This window comes from Calliphora vicina, chromosome 1 (assembly GCF_958450345.1).
Source record: "Calliphora vicina chromosome 1, idCalVici1.1, whole genome shotgun sequence".
Taxonomy (NCBI): Eukaryota; Metazoa; Arthropoda; class Insecta; order Diptera; family Calliphoridae; genus Calliphora; species Calliphora vicina.
This window is the reverse complement of record NC_088780.1, coordinates 22,505,028-22,530,085: the sequence shown is the minus strand read 5'-3', so window position 1 is coordinate 22,530,085 and position 25,058 is coordinate 22,505,028. Positions and strand designations below refer to the sequence as shown.

The following is a 25,058-nucleotide window of genomic DNA, read 5'->3' as shown; positions in this document are numbered from 1 at the left end:
AAATTGTTCTCTCTCTACAAATGTTTACTTTAAAACTCATTAATAATTTGTATGCTCTTGTTTGTGGCAGGAATGGAAAATTCAGTGTTATTGTACTTTTAACATCAGAAAATTCCACAAAATTCTTTTCATAAACAAAAAATAATAATTTTTTAGTTTTTACCGTAGACTCATAAAGTTGTAGATCGATATATTATGAAGCCTTACTGGATAGTGGATTCAGATTAGTAATTTGACAAGCAGTTTCTATTGGTGTAGTATTGCTTAACAATATTTCTTATGAACTTGTTCTTGTATCAAATTTATCCTATAAATAAATAATTCAAAGTATTGTTTTCTTTGGCATGAATCAAAATCGTCGAAAATGTTTGCCTGCTCTGGGTACAGCCCAGAATGTTAAGTATGAATGTTAACTGAAAAAAAAATATGAAAATATACTTAAACTATAGCTGGGATCTTGATTTGTTCCTTTTATTTGCTCTGGATTTATTTAAGTTATTTTTGTTTTACTAAATATATAATTATACACTTCACCTTTGTGAGAAGGGTCCATTTGTAATTTCCACAATATAATTTTCCGACCCTATAAAGTATATATATTCTGGATCCTGTGTGTCTGATGAAATCAACTTTCCGAAGCCCCCAAATAACTTACATACAAAATTCATACATCAATATCTACGAGAAAGTGCTGAGATATATGAAAAATTCCAGGACAACCTCGATATCTGGATTACTAAGTCATTAATATAGACAATATGGATAACGACGTACAGATATAAGACCATAGTAAGTTGGACCGTAAAAAAATAAAAACAACAATTTTTTTAAAATTTAAAAAAAAAAATTTAAATAAAAAAAAATTTTGTTTACCTAAAAATATTTAAAATTTTTATTTTGAAGTATAATTTGGTGTAGGGTATATAAGATTCGGCACAGCCGAATATAGTTCTCTTACTTGTTTTATTTAACTTGTTCCCATTTTCCATACCTGACTTGTATTTAAACTTTGGAGCAGATTGTTTACGATTTGGTTAAAAACATTCATGAATGAAATCATCTACTCTGTTGTATATACCTATAAACTTTTTTTGCTAACTAACCGGCCACTTTCTAAAATTTTTTGTGTTCACATTCCTCGAAGAGTATGTTAGTCTACACATTTATTTTGGATGTTAGTATCTAACTATACGTAACTGCTGGAATACATATTGAACTCGCAATTCATTATCTATTTGGTTTTGTTTTATTAATTAAGAAATAATTTAATTTAAAAAAAAAAATAATATGACAGCATAAATATTACTACTTATATGTATTTAGTCTGAAAACTATAAGTAGATTTAGTAAAATAATGCCATCAACATGTGAATTTCAATTGAACAATTCCAATGCAGTTTACTACAGTGGAGAAGTTGTTAGCGGTGCGATTGTCTTAAAGACTTTATTTGCCAAAGATGTAAGAGGTAAGCAGTAAACATCAATTTATTTAAAACTTTATATCAAATGTGTCGTTTAAATTTTGGTACTAAAAATTTTGGTTTCAATAAATTATATACATTTGGCATAATATAGTTCATTAGTCAACCTTGAATTTTGTATACAATTAATCTTTGCTGTTTATACTTTTTTGAAATCGTGAAGATTTACTGACAGTTCTCATATAAACATTGTATTAATTGGAATCATGATACAACAACATAAGGTACACTCAGTCAAAAATATATTCTTGTAACGTCAAACAAAAGAAAATAAGAAAAACATCAAAATCAAATTTTGACGTTATAGGGCTAAATATTGAAAACTTTCCCTAGTGGTTCTACCTTCTACAATTATTGTATCATGAATTGGAAGTACATATATCGTTTCGAAAAACGAATAAACAATAGAATAAACACATAGCATGGAAGGAGAGAGAAATGTCAATTACTAAATTACTCTCTATTCACACATATGGATTCATACATTCTGATGAATTGGGATCAGGGATGGCAAAGTTGGTACAATTGTACTTTTTTTGGTACAATACGAAGATGAAAAGTACCATGGTACATCAATGACTTAATTGGTACAATTATTTCTAGCTTAAAAATTAAATTTAAAAACTTTATTTCATTAATTAATTAATTTTAGTTTCTTTAACGAATAAAATGTTAATAAGTTTTCTCTTTAAAGTTATATCAGTGTTTGTAATAGTTTTTGAAAAAGGAAAGAAATTACTTCAGATTATAATTTTTAATGTTAGCCATTTCTGGAATCGTCTAAGAAAAATAGTTTTCATTTAAACACCTGAAGTTATAGTCATTTTGGTAGTATGTTCCCCTCTCACCGCAGATATCAATTAAGAAGGGATATATTAATATATTATAAACCAATATAGACACAAAAAACATTTAAAATACAGAGAGACATTCGAACCTTTTAGTAAGTAAACCTGAAAATAAATTAAATTCAAACCTATAAGACAATTTTAATAAAATTTTAAACATTGACTCCTCCAGACATACGATAATTAATTAAATCTGGGTCAACAATTTGGTACATTGTTCAAGATGGTAAAGGGAAATTGTCACATTTTCTTCTAATGATACTTTTTTAACTTATCTATAAAAAATTTAGAATCAAGGATTGGGAACTTAATGGAATAAAAGTACCGAAATGGGAGACCTTTTTTTAATTTTCTGTAATAATTTACCTAGAAAGATCAAACAAATCATATGATAGAATGGAATCCTCTTTATACTAGTCTTATAATAAATCCATATCAGTTAAATTAAAGAAATGTTCTGTCCATTTAAAAAAAAATACAGAATAACTTAGTTTCAAATATTAAGATATTTTTTATACAACATATGAAAATATATTTTATATTTTTTTATCTTATTTTAAGTGATTTGGTACAATCAGTTTCAAAAAAGTACAATTTTTAATGCTATCCCTGATTGGGATTTTGACGACTTAGGTTTTTGGCTCTCAAAATGGAATGAGTAAGAAATGTCAATTAAACAAAATTACTCCCTTTTCACACTTATTGGTCAGGGCTGCCAGATGAATGTGGGAAAAAGTCGATCAAAAAGAATGAACTCTTTTGTGGAGTTTTATTTTCCCGTCATAAAATAAGAAAAAAAACAATAACAATTTAAAAAGGAAAATTAATTTAATTTTCTGATGGGAAAAATAAAACTCCTCAAATGAGTTTTATATTCTGACACGGGAAAAATAAAATTCCGTCTAATTAAAACTCTCCTTTTAAGAGTTTCAACCGAACTTTTATTTTTTCGTTGAAAAATAACTGTTAACTGTGAAGTTGAGATAGTTTTTTCAAGATCACCATATATTCTGAAAGAGCTCTTCAATACGAATCTTTTGCTATATGGCATCATAGGTCTCCGTTCGCTCTAACATGGAGAGTTTCTGAGGTTTAAGTAGTAAAACTGAATTTATTTATAATGGTTTAACTTAGAAGTTTTTTTTAACATAAAATAAAATTGAATGTCTGCATCAATTATTATGATCCGAAAGGTCAATCTCTGACACTTTCTTATTAATGATAATTTCATTCAAATGTAGCACCACGCTACATTCGGAGGGTAAAAATCCCTTAAAGCATTAATTGGCGGCTTCACTTGAATGGGGCAATGTTATTATATTCTGAATAAATTTTGCCAAAATGGAAAAAGTTTGCTGTAGAATTTTCCCGTTTTATTTCAGTAATTGCTTTCCACAAATTTATTTGAATTCTCGCTTTTCAAAATCTAAAAATTGCTTTTCATGTTCAGTAACAAATTTAGAAAAATCTTTAACTATTTCATAAAATAGTGCTATTTTCGAGAAAGAAATCGTCTAATCGCTACTTTGTTATTTTTTGAAATCAAAAATCGTCAAAACTGGCAGCTATGATTTACGCGAATCTTTGTTATTTTCTCTCTGACGAGAAATTCATAAGAATTGCTCAATTTTATTTTTAAGAAGAGAATATTTCTGTTAAGCACATAAACATTTTTATTTATCAGTGATGGCAAAGTTGTACAATTGTACTTTTTTACATATTTGGTACAATTTTAAAATTATAATTTAATTTTGAAAATAAAGATATTTATTTATTTTAAATGAGCTAGTATGGTCATTCAAGGCCGACGATACAATACTAAGTAATGAACAAAAATATTTTTCTTTTATAATTTCAATAATTTATTTTCGTGAATGATTTTCAAAAGAGAGCCTTATATGGGAGCTATGACTAATTATGTACCGATCATCATAAAATTAGGTGGGGTTTCGAAAATATAATTATAACAGACATGACCATATCTGCTTTATGGTGTCGCAAATGAAAAATGTCGAAACTACAAACGGAATGACAAACTTATATTAGTAAAGTAATTTTTAGTGTGGAGTTCTGTCTTTGCTGTCTTGAGCCATTTTTTCCCAATATATAAAAGGGTTAGTAGTGTCCATAGTAGCCATATTTTTGAAGATTTAATACCAAAATTCTCGAATGATTATCTGGTATATTGGAACAATGTCTGTCAGATATGTTGGGTCTAAGTAAAGTTAGTTTAAACTTACATACAGGCAATTGAACATTGTTATATAAACATCTATATCTATAAGAATCCAGAATATATATAAGGTCATAACTAAAACAATACTCTCTATCACCATAGTGGAGAGAGCATTTCACATTTATTCCGTTTTTTTGTAACGCCCCAAAACTTTTACATTCTCGATTTAATGTTGTCCGACCATTAATGTAATTTAACAAACTAACCAAATTAAATTTAATGTTTAAATTGCTTAATTTAATATCTTTTATATTAGACATACGCTTAATTTTTCGTGGCGAGGGAAAAGTAAGTTGGACCGAAACTGAAAGTCGAAAACATTCGGATGGTACGAGGACTAATGAGTCGGTCAACTTTATAGCTAACGAAGTGTACATGGACAATACGACAACGGTTCATGACGAAGGAATCCTACGTCCTGGTACATATACATACAGATTTGAAATACCTCTACCTGAAGAAACTCCCACAGCTTGTGAGGGACGTTATGGTCATATACGCTACATATTGGCTCTAATGCTAAGGAGACCATCTTGTTTCGATAATACATTTAGTAAACCATTGACTGTAATTAAATCGCAAGATTTAAATTTAAATCCCGATTTTAGGGTGAGTATTTAAATTTTCATAAAAAGCTTCTAATTTTCATTTATCAGATCGCTTTTTCTCATTGTCGAGAAAAATTAGTCGAAATAATTTGAATGGAAATCATTTAATGTTTGTCATACTAATTGTTTCGACTCCCCGATATTTTGAAATTGAAACAGGTAGATTATGTTTTAATTACCTCTTGTTTTTATAGATTCCTATCGTAACTGAGAATATTGTTAATTCCTGCTGTTGGTCCTGTTTGAGCGGTAACATTAATACCATACTCAAAGTTCCCTTTGGTGGCTATGCAATTGGTCAAAGAGTCAAATTCTCGGTGATAATCCAAAATCACTCAATGACCGATATCCATAGCTATACCATAGAATTTATTCGCAGAATGACATTTACCGCTCGTTCACCCCATCAACGAAGACGCCACGATTTAACAATTTTACATACAAAGATATATGATAATCGCTGTAAACCTTGGACGATGAGTAATTTCGATGGCGATTTTCCTATTGTCTCTACACCACCCAGCACTGAAGGTGATAGTATTTTACGTGTAGGTTATTCTTTAAAGGTGACCTTTCATATGGGTGGTTTTAGTGCAAATAATAATAATAATAGTCTAAGTTTACCAATATTTATTGGTGATGTGCCATTGAGAGAGAGTTTTGTGACATCGGAAGACATGGAAAGTGATAGATTTATTGATGCTGCTCCTACAGCACCCGAACTATTTTCGGATGACCCCGATTTGCCACCAAGTTATCAGGAATTATGTAAATATATACATATTTTTAGTTTGTGTAAACCAATCTTCTATTTTTGTGTTTTATTTATAGGTCCTCCTTCTTTCGAAGAAGCTATACGCAGTGGTTCTCCGTTTATTGACATTGATAAAGATGAGCACAATCGTCATATTGGTTTCAGGCCCTTATATCCCATGTATTCTCAAAGTGATGATTAGTATTTTCTATTTTCTAATAATAATTTTTTATAAACTTTTGAATAAAAATTACGAATTTACTTTCACAGAAAAAACTAATTCTTAAACCGTTTCAATTCAAATATTTGTCACATATTGAACTGGTTTCAATTATTTCATAATTAAATCAAGTATTCATTTGCTCAAAAACAAAATTTCTTGATATTTTCTATTGAATTTTGTGTTTTGTATGTTATTGGTTGAATTTCAAATACAAAAATTATTGAATAGATAATTTTCGTAATTGAAAACACATTTTTGTTATTTTTTGTGTTTCAATTACGAAAATTATCTATTCAATAATTTTTGTATTTGAAATTCAACCAATAACGAAAATTGTATATTCAATTGTCAAAATAATCAAATTCAAAACTTAAAATTCAATAGAAAATATCAAGAAATTTTGTTTTTGAGCAAATGAATACTTGATTTAATTATGAAATAATTGAAACCACTTCAATATGGAATAAATGTTTGAATTGAAATATAATTTTTTCTGTGTATATGCTGCTAGGATTTTATTTGGAGAATTCAGGAGTAATCTTCAAGAGTAATCTGAATAGTGAAGTAAGAAATAGTGATAACAAGTAAGAAAACCATATATTTCTTTTTTTTTCGAATTTTATTTTAATTTTTTAAAAATAACAAACAAATGTTTGTAGATAAAAAAATGTTGGGGTAAAAATATTTTTCCGATTTTGACCCATTGTAGTCCGACTTACTTTGGCCTTATATACGCCGCACACTGTTGCTAATTTTGAAATAGCTGCCAAAAGTATTTTTTTTGCTGCCAAATTTTTAGTTTTAAATACTCATAATAAAGTTAACACCTGAATACCTCAGAAGCCAAAAATTCAGCTCTCTATGTAAACATGTTCCCTATAAACAGGGTGATTCAATATGCACCTTTTTATTATCTGACAGAAAAGTACGATTTTGTAATATATTTTGAAAATTCAATCTGTTATAACTTTTTATTTTCAAAAGCGATTTTTATGAAGTACACGGTTTTCGTGAAAATGGTTTCATAGCTTTAATTTAAATATAGATATATGTTTCCACCACTTTTGAAATCGCTTTCTTATTATTTTTAAAAATGTATTAAATTTTACTTAAATTTAAGGTTTGATGGAATAGAACCTTAGGGAATTCCTAATATTTCGTAAAAAACGTAGTACAATTTTAAAGTACGTATTCTCTCCTTTATTGACATACCCATTTTGTTTTGCGCTCTTTTAGGCTCTTTTTGAGCTCGATAAATTTTTCTGACTTAAGTCTGATGTTTATACTCTAAACCACCATACATGTTGTATAGAATAAATGCATTCTTGTAAACAAAGTAGAGGTTGCAATTTTGAAGATATTTCAATAAAATTTGGTACACACAATTTCACCGTAATGATGAAGCCTATTGAAACTAGCTAAAATTGGACCATTATTTCACCTAGTCCCCATACAAATGTCCTCCGGAAATTGGACTTTATCAGTCATAAATGTTTTATTCTGCACAAAATTTCTTTCTAAATTGGTCCTATTCATACGGAAGTCATGTCACCTAATTTCATTGCGATCGGTCCATAATTAGTCATAGCTCCCATACAAGGCCTTCTGCCAAAAATCACACAAATAAATAACACAAATACCTTTAATATATACAAAAATCAGATGATCTAATTTCATTGCGATCGGTCTATAATTAGTCATAACTCTGAAAATCATTCACGTAAATAAATTATTGAATTTTTAAAGAAAAATTATTTTGTTCATTTTCATAGTGGAGGGCATTCTATGGTCGGGGTTGACCGACCATACTTTCTTACTTGTTATTGTTAGAACTCTTTACTACTATTATCATTATTTATTAAATTTTATTGGAAAATAAAATATTTCTAATAATTTTTCTAAAAAAAATCAACATTTTATTTAAATTTTGTTTAATTATTCGACAAAAAGATGGACTCAGAAAGGCTTTTATATTATTCAATACAAAGAATACTAAATTTTTATACCCTACACCACCATAGTGGGGAGGTTATTATGCGTTTGTGCAGATGTTTGTAACGCCCAAAAATATTAGTCTAACACCCACCTTAAAGTACACTGATCGACTTAGAATCACTTTCTGAGTCGATTAAACGTGCGTCTGGTTGGCTTGCTGTCAATGTAAACCTTATGCGCAGAGTACAGATCGCAATTTTGAAGATATTTCGATCAAATTTGGTACATATTATTTTTTCAGCCCTAGGACCAAGCCTATTGAAAATGGCTGAAATCGGTCCATTATTTCACCTAGCCCCCATACAAATGTCCTTCCGAAATTGGACTTTATTGGTCATAAATGTTTAATTTATACATGTAGCTCCACAAATTTCGTTCCAAATAAGTTTCATATATACAAAATTCATGTCACAAAATATTGTTACGATCAGTCCATAATTAGTCATAGCTCCCATATAGACCCGCTTCCGAAAATCACTTTAACATGCATAAATCTCTTAAAAATGTTGGTATATACACAAAATTCAACATAAATAACTTTCATATAGACGTAAATCACACGACCTTATTTTATGGTGATCGGTCCATAATTGGTCATAGCTCCCACACGCAGAGAAAAAATATAATTGGGCATGGTTACTGTAACCATTTATATAGTGTTACAAGTTTTTTAACTATATTATAGTCACAATAACCATTTACATGATTGTGGTAACCATAATATGGTTAACTTACGATTCACATGATTGTCTCAACCATATATATGGTTACAGTAAACATATATATGTTTGAGGCAACCATATTTATGATGAATAATTTTATCATAATATGTTGTTCTCAGATTATGATAAGCCTTAAGCCGAGAGCACCATAATATGATAAGTCCTTCATCATATAAATAGTTGTCACAAACATATATATGTTTACTGTAACCATATATATGGTTGAGACAATCATGTGAATCGTAAGTTAACCATATTATGGTTACCACAATCATGTAAATGGTTACTGTGACTATAATATAGTTAAAAAACTTGTAACAATATTGAAATGGTTACAGTAACCATGTCCAACTATATTTTTTCTCTGCGTGCATATAAGGCCCACTTCCGAAAATAACTCACAAATATAAATGATTGATATTTTAAAAGAAAAATATTTTTACTCATTTACTTAGTGTAGGGTAATATATGGTCGGGCTTGACCGACCACACTTCCTTGCTTGTTTTAAATTTGCCACACTGTGCGCCGTTGCAAAAGTCTTTGAAATGTCTGTTTTTGGATATCCATATTAATGACTTTGCAATCCAGTTATAGATCAAAAATAGGCCAAAAATCGAGGTTGTCCTGGTTTTATCCATTTCAGTTGCTATTATAATTGTCTCGATTATAAATAACAACTGAGCCGGGAGAATTTCCGATAGACATATTGATGTATGAATCATGTATGTAAGTTGTTTGAGGGCTACGGAATGTTAATTTCAACTTACAGGCGGACAGACGGACATGGATACATCAACTTCGCTATCTATAAAGATCCAGAAAAATGTAGAAATTACAAACGAAAAACTTATATATACCCTTGACACTCATGTTGAAGGGTATAAAAATGGTTGGTGAATCGTTGTTATCTCAGGTAATGTTAACCATTTGTGGGCTGATTTTATCTACTTTATTGTTCATGTATCAATCATGTCTATAAGTTATTTAGAAAACTTTGGAAAGTTGATTTTAATAAATAGACGGACATGGCTATTTCGACTCCACTATCCTTTTCACCTTTTCATTCATACCTTTAACAGATAGACAGACAGTCGCACAAAGCGAATTTGTCTTAGAATTTTATAAGCACCCAGCATATTTTCTGGGTCTACGACCAATATTTCGATATGTTATAAACGGAATTTTGTTGGTGATGGGTATAATAATGACACCATATTAATTAATCTGCTACTGTTTTAGGTTCACTATCATTATAAATAAATACAATTTTTATTATCTTTAACAACAATATGTTGACTTTTATAACATTTCAATCTTTTCCGTATATTCATTGTGTTGACTGGTAGTTGGTTGACTAGTAGTGGCCACATCATCTTGTAGATTCTGTTGTAATTGCTCTGGCAAATCGTAGTATAAATATTTGGGTTTGAAATCACTTAAATCTCCGGCAATTTGATGTCTAGATTTTTTATTTAACTGAACACCTGTCATAAATTCGGCTTCTTGGAAGGAGGATCCTGTGGGATATAAAAAAGAAACATAATTTAAATAATATGTAATATGAATTGTTGTAGATATGGAGAAAAGAGTGGAATATTTTTCATAGAATATTGGAAGCGACTGATAATAAGAACTAAATAAAAATGGTTAAAAACCAACTTTTACAAATTTAGAAAAGTGCATCATCATTTTTGCAAAGTTAGTTTTACAATACTCCTTATAGATTCAATATGCTCTAAAATAATCGAGTATATAAATAAACTTTCTATGTTTTGATTTATTTTCTAACCCTTTTATCACCCACCTTGTGTAGGAAACCACACAAAATTAATATTTTTATAACATTGTTGAGTGATGTTCATGAAATTTCTTGAATTTTCCTGCCGCATCAATTTAGCACAGAAAACGCACTAATTTAATCAAAAATATTGTTTGATAACGATATATTTAAAAAGTGACGTTGCTTACCCTGTTGTGTGGTTTTCCACACATATCTAATTTCTTTGTATTGTGCACTAGGAACAGCATTTTGTTCTTCAAAAAAAATTATGTTTTTCTAGTGCAAAATATGAGACCTAGCATATGTGTGGAAAACAACACGTGAGGGAAAGCATCGTAAGTTTTTTTTAAGAATGATATAAAGGTTAATTAAATTCTGGATATGTTCCACTTACCCAACGAACCCATCGATGCACTCAATTGAGTCGTTTGCATTTCCACCATATTCGGTTGCAAATCCATGGACGAAGGTAAAGTCAGCTCATCCATTGATCTGCCAACTGTTATGGAGGCCACATTATTGTTGGCGAAATTCATAGGTATAATTTTCAAATCACTTTTCAACGATATAGTTCCCATTAAAATGGGTATTGACGCTCTAACCCATCTTCTTTTATTTTGACATGTCACCAAAACCTCCAGTTCATAGGACACGCCTATACACTTGCATTCATCAAATGCCATAGTGGGCGGAACTTTCGGTATGAAAATTTGCTGTAAATGTTGTATGACATTTGAGTTTTGTCCAAACAAACGGTGAATATTTGAGGCAATTGTTGTGATTTCGTTGGTTGTTTGAGGTGTCTTGTCTTTGATGAAACCTTTGTAGGCGGCAATACGATTTAAATTACTGGTTATAGTGTCTAGTTTCAATTTCGCCAGATTTGTTAGCTTAATATGTACTGAGATGCATTCACCAGCTATAAAAGCTTTTTGGGGTACACTGACATAGAGTTGTAGGGGTTTTTGCCAGAATTTTAGACACGACTTGTGTTCCAGTTGCTCTTTTTCTTCGGGCAATTGCACTGACGGATCCAGCAGTCTTAAATCCTTCCATTGTTCTATATGTATGGCTGAGTTGTAAAGTGAAACTATATGACCACCATAGTCAGCATTAACTATTAACTCATAACGTATGTAACCCAAGGGACTGTCAAATGTGGAGGGTACATTTTGTGGTATGTTTACCATAAAGTTGTAGCTATATTTCCCAGGTTCCAAATGCTTTGGATTAGCCATTTCCGAACCAATCAAATAATTTGTAGTGGACACATAGTCTTCTCTATTTTCTATGTATATTGTAGGTTTCGGTTTACCCGACTTGTTAACTTTTTGTGGTTTTTCCCATTTGGTGTACGCAAAACCCGAAAATTGTAGTGACAAAGCTTTAAAATATGTTAGAGAAAATATTGTTATAAACACTTGTTAACATGACTCATTTATTATTTATGGGTATTTTCATTCACCTTTGATTAGTATAGTACTGCTGCCATTTATATTTAAAATCACTAGACCTTTGATAACTTCACCGGGTCGATAGCACTCGGTATTATTTTCAAATTCTATTGTACATGATGTTGCACACATTTTCGTTTTTTTTCAGATTTGTTTAATAGTTTAATTCGAATTTACCGTCTATAATTATGTTATTTAGCTTTAGACTGCCAACTGCTAACTGTTTATAGATATTGTCAGTATTTTATTTATTTATTTTTTATACTGCTATCACTTTCAGCTGTAGTCAGTTTCAGTTATCTTATCAGTCAATCGATAATTGAATATGTTTTGTTTTTCTATAAAAATAAATACAAATTTATTTTATTTGTGTTTGTAATTTTGTAATCAACATTGCAGATGATCACTTGCACATTATAGATTTATTATGAATCTATTTTCCAAAAGAAATTTTGCTATTTACTACCCAGTTGGAAATTATACCTCAGCTGAGAATCCTTTAGTTTTGTTATATTTTATATAATTTTTGTGAAAATCAGCAGATTAAAAATTAATCTATGGAAATAATCCATGTTCTCTCTGCACTGCAGTGGTTGGCATAGAGAGCAGTGCGGTGCTGTAAAATCATTATTTTTTCGTTATATTCCAATGTCAAGTTTCTTTTATTAAGCGCTTCCTATCTTTAAATTTAAATAAAACAAAATGTGGATGCATTTTCGTCGGCGTTATCTATTTGTTAGAAAGGCCAATCGATTCCATTATGTATGTAATGTAACGTCGGGCTTCGATGGTTGGCGCGCATCCGAAATGTTCAATTTACCATGATTAATACCAGGCCTAAATAAATTGATAATCATCGACCTATAACGCTCGTCGTTGACGGTGAAGTTCTGGCCAAGTCGTTCTCAAAGAAATATGGAATGAGCCCAAAATCCACACCAAAAAGTGACTTTTTCGGAATGTCACATCTTGGATCTCTTGTGGATTTGTATCGTCCCAAATTCATACACTTTGTTTGCTGACGTACCTATTCATCTAAAAATATGTCTAATCGCTTAAAAAGAATGAAACGCGCGCAAGGTTTGCCGACCAGATCACCCATTTTGACAAAACAATTTTATCATTTGCATGTGTGAACGTCCATGATGATTGTATTTGGGTTAAATATTATGTCTATGTAATATTCAGTACTTTCAAATGCGAAATAATGAGAAATATTTAAGGATATTTCTGGGATTACATATAATATTTTAATTGGTATCAATCGAAATGAAAGCTTTAATTGACTGTTATACAGGTGGTATCCATACATCGCTGCAGTTGTCTGATTCGTTTGGAGATAAATGCACCTGTATTGAATATAAATAAATGAATTGATTTTTTTCATTATTTTATAATATGAATTTTATCTATCTCGTATCAGACGTATCATAACGACTCTTATTCTTAAAGTGAGGAAAACTATTTTAGAATTGCATTTTGATTTCAGATATAATAGGGATAATAATGTCCTCGAAATTTAAAGTTTTAAAATCGTAAGTAAGAAACAATCTGAAATTAATCCTCCGTTACACAGTGGTTTAGAAACTTTTTGTTATTGGAAATAATTCGGTATCTTGGGAACTATTGGAGATATTTTTACGAAGTTTCACATGTTTTGAGCTGAGGTATTTTCGAGTTAATTTACGTTTGATCAGCTTCATAGCGCTAATGGGGGCCAGTACGTAGCCCCTCAAAGTTGGTCACCATCAATTTATAATCCAAATGAGCTGAAATTTTCTTGAAATAGTCCTTGAGAAGATCTACAACACACAAAAACACACTTACAAATGTAGGTTATCTCTATTAGTTGAAGAGATATTCAGGTTTATTGATTTATTTTCTTTTAATTCAGCTCGATCTATTTATGGGTTATTAGATACGGCGGGCCTACGGAGGGGCGAAATTTATTTTTAAAATATCAACTATATTGGCGATAAAATTCTAAATAAAATAAAAAAAACTTGATAACAGTTTTCTCTTCCCTATAAAAAGATATACGCATCCATAGTTGCAACTTGTAAAAAGGACCGTATTTTTTACGTTTTTTTCCAAAAAAACCCCATATATTTTTTCTTTTGTAGAAACAAATTTTCTTCGTGACTATATAGAATTTGTATATGATCCGGAATTATAACTGAGTGCAAAAGCGTGTAAAGATGAATTTGGATCACTTAAGAAAACATATCACCCCCCAGATCAATCCAAACTTGGCCAATTAAAAAAAAAAAAATTCGGTTCGAGTAAAAAATTCTAAAAAGGCAAAGCACCGATCCCCGAAAATGCTCCATATTTATATAACCCCATATGTTTCTTAAATACCTACTAAGTAGTTTTACTATCACACGGTAAATAACGTCACAGTAGGTACTTTTCTGAAAAATCTCAGTTTTTCGAACACATTTTCCCCGTTTTAAGAATTTCGGTATTTGAAAATAAAAAAATTCAAAAATTCTAATGCCATTGATTTGAGGACATTAGATTTAATTATTAAAATTTTACATTAAGTCAAATTTTATGTTTTCATTCGTGAAAATTCACCACATTATATTTTATTAGATTTTAAGGTAAATGAAGTCCCAAAATTTTATAAAATTATTTAATTTTACCAAAAAATAACAATCCCCAGGTCATAATGTTTTCAACAATATCAAATACTTATATAAAACGGCTTTATTTACTCCTCTGAAGTTGCACAAACCTTGCCCTCTTTGACAAATTTGCACATTTTTTAATATAATGCGTTCATTAAATTTTAAACCAAAAAATGTAAATCATAATTTTTTTAAAAATATTTAAAAATTTTGATATTTTTATCAGCACGACTTTCTGATATGAAACAGAAAATATTCCAAGTAATAAAAAAGGACCTATAAAATGCAAACGCACTTCTTCTTAACTGTGATTATTTGTCATTATAAATAATACCAAATAAGTAATAAAACTGCATTAACTGATTTTAAAAATATTTAAAATCAGGGATTACAGAACGTTTTTTGTCTCTCCTGCAGTATTTCTGAAAAGGAACATAGCACGTTTGTATACTAAGTAAGCTAACGATATGATAAATAAAATAAAATTTCAAGAACAAAACACTCTAATGAAGTCAAATTTATTGAAAGAAGGTATTACATCAAAACTATATACACTCTAAAAAATGCATAAAGTAAGTAAGTTTTCATGTGAAATTGCACAATATGCGTAAATTTAAAATCAATTACATACTTTTTTCAGTAAAAATACAAACAAAATGTTGTATTTTAATTTTTTATAATATAATATGCATTTTATGTTTAAAATTACATATCGCATTGGTTCCTCTAAAGAGCGTCAACTCATAATTTTGCAATTTACACTTTTTGCAAGAAATCGATGTGCAGTGATAATATTTACCCACTGTAAAAATCTGCTATCATTTTCTCTACTCTTTCCCCAAAAAACACAGTTGCAACCGTATAGTTGTTTCAATGTAATGTATTGGAAAAAAATAGTAATAGTATTATAATATTTTGTGTTGTCGTTCTTTAGTGGAACCAGGGCGAAATATTGTGCATAAACTGAAGTTTTACACATAAAGTGTGTAAACATATTTAAGTCCCGGTCCACACTGTGAAACATTTGCTGCAAAACATTTTTAAATTCTCTTTTGAAACTGTATTCGTGTCCACACAGAAGTTTTTGCTTTTCAGTTTTTGACATTTCTGTACAGTACGAATACGAACGAATAAATGTGGATGACATACTCAACAAAAACTTCATGTACATGAAACAAAGTTCCCTTTTTCATTCCTCTTTCCCCTTTCATCAACAAACTCAAATGTTTTGCTGCAAATGTTTCACAGTGTGGACCGGGACTAAACGTTAATATACAAATTGTCAACATTTTATTTCTACAAGAAAAACAAAAAGCATTTGTTATCAAAAAAAATATTTGAATTTACACACAACATGTAGTTTTACCCTAATTATAGAAGGAGATAAGTTTTCTACTATTAATGTAGGAAATTTACATGAAAATTTATTAGAGTGTACATCAAATTCAATTTATCGTTTGTAATGAAACCAGTTTTTAATGAACCATTAGTAAGATTTAGCCTAAACTTCTACAATTATGCGGAATTAAATTTTTCATAGTTTAATTGTGTGTAATTGATTCTGAAAAAGTTTTTAAGGAAACTCATCGTCCTCTACTAATTACAATCATTGTAATTATTAAATATTTTTTATTGAAACGAATATTTGATATAATTTGTATAAAATGACTATAAAAAATTCATCAAAATATGAGATTTTCTGATTTCAGTCCCAAATTTTAAAAACCGGTTAAGCGAGTGATATATTCCGGATAAACCGGTTAACCGAAAATCAACATTTCAACATTTTGAAGAAAAACCGGTTTTTCGGTTAAGCGGATTATATACACCAATTGGGAGCATAGGAAATCTAAGAATTTCCACCTTATTATACATACTTACTGTTGTTTATTATAATTTAAGTAGTATGTATTTCTAAAACATATGTACTTACTCTTTTCACATCTACTGTTAAAAGCTTTAACACAAGAGCTTTTTAAAATAACTTGACGTAGGTTCTGTTATATGGAGTATATGTTCTGTTACTTAACATTTTCTTTTACATTTTTATTTACTGTTATTAAAATATAACATAATACTATACATTTATGTTTTAATTATTTATTCATTATTGTCATTAGGTTAAATTTTTATAAAGGCATTTGTTTAATCATAATAATATTAATATAATTTTCTTACACTTAATAGTAAGACATAATAAAATTTGTAGTGTTTTTAAGGCATTTATAATTTAGAATTAAATAAGCAAATTCTAACATGAATAAAATTGTCTGATTGAGTATTTGTCACAAATTCTTTAAAAAAAATATTAATTAAAATACTCTTAAAAATTTGTTAAAATTATTAAAGTGTGTTTTTCAATAATTTTTTGTTACTAACAATACTATTATTATTTATATTAAAATTTTGTATAGAATAATTATCTAGTTTGAAGATTAGTTTAGTTCTAGATTGATACAATTTAGACTAAAATTAGCATAATAAAATGGCTTTTGTAAAATACTTTCAATTAAATAAATAAATATGAATAAAGTTAAAGAAAATTATTTATAGTTGTTAAAGTCCCTCTGGTTTGCTTTATTATATGCTGGTTTTTTTATATTGAGGCCATCCATATTTTTAGGAAGATTTAGTCAGAGTCGTTCGATTCTTATCGGAATAAATAATATTTATTAATCTGATGTAGTTCGGATTGTAAATGTACAAAATGACCGGGAAAAAGTTTATTTTTATAAGATTTTAGATATATTTTTCAAAGTCTGTTCTACAGATTTATTTGAACATTATCAGAAGACAATATTAAATGACTCTATTTATTTTTGCTCAAATTTCGTATTACTTTCATTTTGTAAAATTTCAACTGAAAACATTATCTGATTATTCAGAATATATGGACAGACATAACCTAAACCACTCAGTATCGATTTTGACTTGACATTGGGCAATTAATTTTAACTTTTTACTAAAATCAATATATAGAGCTATAATTTTTTCTATCTTTATAAAAACGTACCTGATTTATTGTTGCACTAATTTCTAATTCCTCTTTCTACCATACTAATTGTCATTTTCCTGCTGTTCACTTTCATCCGAAAATTCAAGTGATTCCAAATTATTATCATTATCATTCACATCAATTTCCAAACCAATTTCCGACCGGTTACAACTTTCAGTAACGGCTGCCCTAACTTTTGCTGCAATTTCATTATGAATATCATCTTTAGCTACTTCACTTAAATGCTCCACACTGTGAGCATCAATGTCCTCAATTACAGCACCACTGCAACTCAAAACATCTAAAGTATCTAAGGATCTACCGGTGTGGTCAGTATATATGGAACCATACGAATTGTATATATTACCCGACTGCAACAGAGAATCATTAGATTGACTGGGAGCTTGAGTATGAGAATTGAAAGTGTTGTAGCCGGGAAATTGTGGCAGTTGTATATTAATGTGGCAACTTTCATCAGACTTTAGTTCGGCCACTTCTAAGTCCGGCTGTTTAAAGCTGCCAAAAGTGGTAGCAAAACTAAAAGATGGCGGCACTGCAAAGAAAAATATTATTTTGTATCTCAATTATAGTTTAATTAAATAACATCTAAACAACTTACAACAACTATCATAGGATGGTGGTTCATCTTCTATCATCTTTTCCACGGCACGATTTAATTCCGCCTCTTCCATATCCTGTGAACCCAACAAATTCTCCAATTCCCGTCTCAATCTCAATGTTGGCTGCGATGTCACCAAACTACCACCCAGCGTACTGCCACTACACAAATTACAATCTCTATTAAAGTTACGTTGCATTATTCGCTGTTCCTCTTGAAACTGCCTCAGTGGCACGGTGCCAATAACCACAGGCGCTGAAATGTCCGTATCATAATGAAATGCACCCGTTTTCAATTTTACTTGCAGCGTGTAATGTATGAACACTATGTAGTTGAGATTTAAAGTTGACCTTGGCGTATCGGTTGGCACATACACATTACCCTCGTACAATCGTTTGGTCAAGCGCAATGTACGCTCTTCGATTGAACTCTTTGCCAACGATTTCGTATAGAAATTACGTTTGACTGGTTTACGCGCCAAAAACACGTAGTGTTGTTTTAGGGATGCTTCTACGCCCAGAATGTCATAGTGTGGCGACTGATTGTCTAGTTCGAGGAAATATTTAACATGTTGTCCGGGTATAAAGCCAGCGTACGGTAGCATTAATGTAAAGCATAGTGGTCCTGAGGTACATGGCCATTGGCAGAGATATTTGAGGTTTTCCTCTTTAATTGGTAGCTGAAACGATTTAGTTTTTATTTTAGAAAATAAATTATGTGTAAAATTATTTTGCTATTAAAAGATTTTTTCAACGATTTTGTCTAGAAAATATTTGTTATCCTTTTAGATTTCCAATAATGTTTTTTAAAAAAATAGCGTGTTAAAGATCCAAATATTGAATACCTCATGCCAAAATTTTATTCTTCTTCTGACATCTTTTGATCCTTACAGGATAAAATAGAGATAATACAAAATATTTTACAACTCTTCTTGTACTTTTGACATACAATTTATCATTGTTGGAATAGCAGGAGTATTTTTAAATATTTTTTGAAAAATGTACTTCTTTGAAATTTTGAAGTCCTTAAAAAAGGACACAGGATCACGAAATGAAAAACTGAAGACACAGTCTTCCATTAAATTTATAGTTTCAGACGTATATCATCCGGGTCGTGTCTAACGAATTTTTTCTCTATTTGCCGGACGGTGTTATATTGAAAATGTTTGCTATCCAAAGATTTTCCATAGAAAATTTTTGCTACCCAAGATATTCTATATGAAAATGTTTGCTATTGAAATTTTATCTATAGAAAATATTTGCAATTCAAAGATTTTCAGTAGAAAACATTTGATATCAAAGATAGGAAAAACTATTCAAAGATTTTCTATAGAAAACATTTGCTTTTCATAGATTTTCTATATAAACCATACACTACTGTAGAAAACACTTGCGATTCAAAGATATTCTATGGACAGCATTTGCTATTCAGAGATATTCTGTAGTAAAAATTAGCTATTCAAAGATTTTCTATTGAAAACATTTGCTATTCAAAGATCTGCTATTGGAAATATTAGATATTAAAGATCTGCTATTGGAAATATTAGCTATTCAAAGATTTTCTATAGACAGAATTTGCTATTCAGAGATATACAGTAGTAAAAATTGGACACATTTGCTATTCAAAGATTTTTTATAGACAGCATTTGATATCCAACGATATTCTATAGTAAACATTTGATATTCAAAGATTTTATATAGAAACCACTTGCTATCTAAGATTTTCTAAAGAAAATGCTTGGTATTCAATGATATTCCCTAGAAAACATTTCAAATATATTCTATGGTAAACATTTGATAAATTTTCTTAATATTTTATTCAATTTATTAGTCAATGGTTCTGACTTAGTCACATTTTATATTAAAATATGAAAAAGTGAAATTTTTTTTTAAGGACTGAGTTTTAAAATTGGCGTTTTTTTGAATCTGATTGAGATATTGACTTTAAATTTTAACATATCTAAACAAAAAAATTATTTCAGAATAAATGTGGATCAAATTGGTCCTAATATTTGCAATTCTATTAAAATTTTGATACAAATTTTAGTTTTAGAAACTAAATAAATAAGTAATATGTAATAGAATCGTTATTTATTAACAGAACTACATGAAATATTCAACGTTTTTTTAAATTTGTCATTCCAAATAACAAAGTGTAAAAAAAACTTGCCAAAAGGTCAAAGGGAATCCCGCAATTCCTAAAAATTTGAGTGATAATCCCAAAAATGGTATTTTTACAATTTTGCCCATATGAACCACGTTTCCTTCGGGGTCGGGAAAATACTTTGGGAATAAATAGGGAAAATATCAAGGTTTCCAATGGTGCTTTTCGTTTTCTGATCCCAGCTTTGCAATTTCAGAACATGTGGCCCAATGTTGAAATTTTGATAAAAAATAGATCAATTTCCGATGTGCGTAAGGCTGACATATTCGAAAAATAGAACATATTTTTTACACCAAAATGTTCTCCGTAAAGATACCATATAGAAAAACCTAAAATGTTGTACATATGTTCCTAAAGAACATCAGTCGCCAAACTATGAACTGGTTTATCGGGTGTCGCGATAGACTAGTTGATAGTGTGCTAGACTATTTAGCTGAGGGTTACGGGTTCTATTCCCGTCAGAGACTCTGGGTGAATCTGCAGACAAGCAAAACGCTTAGCAGTTTGTGTTTGTTTAGAAAAATAAGTTAAGTCACCTTTTCGCCCAAAAAACAGAAAAATATATTATTTTTTGAATTTTTAAATTGAAAATCGTTTATTTTTGGATTCATAATTGATATTTCTCTTCAAATCTTTTGTATAATTCCACTCCATTCGGTCCAAAACTACGCCCAATATTATTACACACAAAAAATTTCATCGAAATCGGTCCAGCCGTTAAGGAGGAGTTCAGTTACTAACACACGTACAGAAGAATTATATATATAAAGATAAATAGCACACGCAAGCATATTTTTCCAACGTCTAGCCGAACGCTTTCAAAAAATAAAAAAATCTTTGAAACCGGATAGGAAACATAAAAATGGCACGTGTTAAAAAATTTTACATGTCGAAGTTTGCCTACTTTGAGCCCCATAGCGCCGTCCCCGGAGCATTTGTAGGTCCCATTTTAATAATATAAACTCCAATTCTCCTTGGCTACGCCTACGTCAAATTTTATCCCGATCGGACCAGCCCTTTAGAAATGACAGATTTATTTACAAAAAATTTCGATTCTGCCCCACAGTGCAGTGCAACACCAAAAAAAATAATCGTATACAGCAGAGCTGTAAATGAATCACTCATTTTTGAATTAATTCGCGAATCATTCACACAAAAAAATGAATTGAATGAAATTTGAGTCAATTCAAATGAATTTGGTAAAAATGAATTGCAATTCGTTTCTAATTCAAATGAATTGAATTGATTTTGAATTAATTCAAATGAATTTGGTAAAAATGAATTGCAATTCGTTTCCAATTCAAATGAATTGAATTGATGTTGAATTAATTCAATTCATTTACAATTCATTTGAATTGAATTGATTTTGAATTAATTCAAATGAATTAAAAAAAAATTAGCAATTCATTTCCAACTCCGACGCGAAATTCGCAGCATATTTAGCAGATTGTTCAAATTCATCAAGTATGCAGTAATTAATCGACGGTTAAAAAGTCTTTCTTTAAATATAATGCGCCGTTACCATCGTCAGCTGGCGTTGAAAGATTATTTTCGTACGCCTCTATTCTAAACATCCCTAAACGTGGATCTCTTTCAGATGATAATTTTGAAAAGCTATTATTGTTTAAGGTGAATGATGCATTCTAATTAAATCTAACTAGCCTTATTTATGAAACTCAATTGTGTTTTGAACTACATACATTGTTATTTTTCCTGATTTTTGATTATTTTTGGAAGATAGTTTTATTTTTTTGAAATAAATATAATATAAATATTAGCAAAAAGTTTGTCGTTGGGTGGTCGTGGGTCACAAAATTTCAAAAATTATTAATAGCTTCTTGAATATTGAATATGTTTTGTCGTTCCGCGTATTTCAAAATAAAAATCAGTTCTTCTTGAAGAAATAAACACCAAACACCATGTTTTCATTGATCAAGCGCGTATACAGGACAAGGCTTTTCAATTTTTGTACTGGATATTTTCATTTTGGTAGGAGAAATTCCCCCTAGAGATCTGCTCTTGAATTTTATTGATTGCAACTCATTTTCGAGTCATTCATTTGAATTGCTAATTCTTTTTTCTAATTCATTGGAATTAATTCAAAATCAATTCAATTCAAATGAATTGTAAATGAATTGCAACTCATTTTTACAAATTCATTTGAATTAGAAATGAATTGAAATTCATTTCTGCCTAATTCGTTTGAATTGATTCAAATTTCATTCAATTCATTTTTTCAATTCAATGAATTAATTCAAAATTTAGCTAATTCATAATGAATTAAAATCAAAAAAGAATGATTCATTTACAGCTCTGGTATACAGACACTACTACGTGATAAAACACCAGTTTTATCGATTAGTTTTTTGCGATTTTGATCTTGAAGATGAAGTTTTTTTGATTTCAAATGTTCAGGTTTGTAAGATATGAGCCTAAGAAAATTATAACTTTTTTGCAAAAATAACATCAAAACCCCAAATCTTTGGGGTCTCATACAAAAAATGTGCATGAATTGGGGCAAAACTTTTATTTTGGTCTTTCATTAAGTAGTGGTGTCCGTATATGGTCATATTTCCATGACTAAAAAAATTACTTACAGTGTATTCAAAAATGTTCTAAGAAAACTTTTGGTATATAAAGATTTTCTAGTGAAAATTTTTGCTATCCAAAGAATTGAATAGAAAATTATTGCTTTCTAAAGAATTTGTATAGAAATTACTTCCCAAAAATTGTCTACAGAATTTTTTGCTATGTCCAAAGATTTTCAGCAGCACACTTATGCTGTGATAGATTTTCTATAAACAAATTTGTTATTGAAAGATTTTTTATGGAAATTATTTGGTATTAAATGATTTTCTATACAAAAACTATTGCTATTTAAAGTTTTTCTACAGAGAACTTTTGCTAATGTATGATTTTCTGTAGAAAACGTTGGCTATTGAAGAATTTTCTGTAAAGAAACTTTTGCTATTGAACTATTTTCTATAGAAAACTTTTGCTATTGAAGGATTGTCTATAGAAAACTATAGCTACTTAAAGATTTTCTATAGAAAATATATTTTATTCAAAAATTTTCATAGCAAACAAGTAAGAAAGTATGGTCGGTCAAGCCAGACCATGTAATACCCTACACTAAGTAAAAGAGCAAAAACATTTTACTTTTAAAATTTCAATAATTTATATTTTTGAGTGATTTTCGGAAGTGGGTCTTATATGGTAGCTATGACCAATTATGGACCGATTACCATAAAATTAGGTCGTGTGATTTATGTCATTAAATTTACTATGTTGAATTTTGTGAGTACACCAACATTTTTAAGCGATTTATGCACGTTGAAGTGATTTTCGGAAGAGGGTCTATATGGGAGCTATGACTAATTATGGACCGATCGTAACAAAATTTGATGACATGAATTTTGTATATATAAAACTTATTTGGAGCACAATTTGTGGAGATACATTTATAAATTAAACATTTATGACCGATAAAGTCCAATTTCGGAAGGACATTTGTATGGGGGCTAGGTGAAATAGTGGACCGATTTCAGCCAGTTTCAATAGGCTTGGTCCTTGGGCCGAAAAAATAATATGTACCAAATTTTATCGAAATATCTTCAAAATTGCGACCTGTACTCTGCGCACAAGGTTTACATGGACAGCCAATCAGCCAGCCAGACGGACGGACATCGTTTAATCGGTTCAGAAAGTGATTCTAAGTCGATCGGTATACTTTAAGGTGGGTGTTAGACCAATGTTTTTGGGCGTTACACACATCTGCACAAACGCATAATACCCTCCCCACTATGGTGGTGTAGGGTATAAAAATACTTGGATACTAATCATTTACTATACAAAATATTTACTAATTGTCAACATATGTATCTGATCGATTTTCTATATAAATCTTTTATAACCGTAAAATATATACATTTTCCACTTACCGAATATTCCGGATGAAAATTTAAATCCAACGTCTGTATCACACATATTGGCTTACGGAAGACCTCATCAAAAGTGCGTTGTTTATCTATGACCACCGATATATTATACGCAATATAACCGTAAGGACCCTTAACCGATGAAGGGCAATCGGGTGGTATACGCAAAGTTAAAACATAAACATGTTTACCGGCAGCAAAATCCGAATTATCGAAAACATTGGCACGTGAATACAAATACTGTTGACGACCACAATAGCTGGCAGTTTCTTTGCCACTAATGGACCATTGAACTTTAGCTTCGCCCTCCAAAGTAACATAGACAGCTGAGAGGCGTAAAGTTAAATTAGAAAAAAAAATAAAACATAACTCATTAATATTTATTACATCACTACCAAAGAATCTTAGCTCTTATATTTTCTTTTTTGTATTACACTCACAATTTACTCTTTTTATTTTATCCGTTTTTAAAATAATGCGTCCGTTAACATATTCCCCGGAAGAATATATCGGATTTAAACGATCCAATTCAAAGGTACAAGTAGTGGGCATTTTATTTGTATTTATTATTATTATTTAATACTAATAATAAGACCTATATATTTATA

General features: G+C 29.9%; 3 protein-coding genes across 3 annotated transcripts; 1 reads left to right on the top strand and 2 right to left on the bottom strand.

Annotated features, from left to right (window-relative positions):
- Positions 1-1,231: 1,231 nt before the first annotated feature.
- Positions 1,232-6,129, top strand: LOC135957601 (arrestin domain-containing protein 3-like). Its single transcript, XM_065508419.1, has 4 exons — positions 1,232-1,466; positions 4,822-5,174; positions 5,368-5,941; positions 6,005-6,129. The coding sequence occupies exons 1-4, from the start codon at positions 1,355-1,357 to the stop codon at positions 6,127-6,129; spliced, it is 1,164 nt and encodes a 387-aa protein (XP_065364491.1). The 5' UTR covers positions 1,232-1,354.
- A 3,991-nt stretch (positions 6,130-10,120) lies between these two features.
- LOC135948824 (arrestin domain-containing protein 17) lies at positions 10,121-12,318 on the bottom strand. The gene is made up of 3 exons (XM_065498279.1): positions 12,114-12,318; positions 11,043-12,032; positions 10,121-10,385 (listed from the first exon to the last, which is right to left on the bottom strand). The coding sequence occupies exons 1-3, from the start codon at positions 12,232-12,234 to the stop codon at positions 10,168-10,170; spliced, it is 1,329 nt and encodes a 442-aa protein (XP_065354351.1). The 5' UTR covers positions 12,235-12,318; the 3' UTR covers positions 10,121-10,167.
- A 5,474-nt stretch (positions 12,319-17,792) lies between these two features.
- LOC135957505 (arrestin domain-containing protein 3) lies at positions 17,793-25,002 on the bottom strand. The gene is made up of 4 exons (XM_065508305.1): positions 24,891-25,002; positions 24,454-24,776; positions 18,350-19,028; positions 17,793-18,283 (listed from the first exon to the last, which is right to left on the bottom strand). Exons 1-4 carry the CDS (start codon positions 25,000-25,002, stop codon positions 17,793-17,795), a joined length of 1,605 nt encoding a protein of 534 aa, XP_065364377.1.
- Between the last annotated feature and the right edge of the window lie 56 nt (positions 25,003-25,058).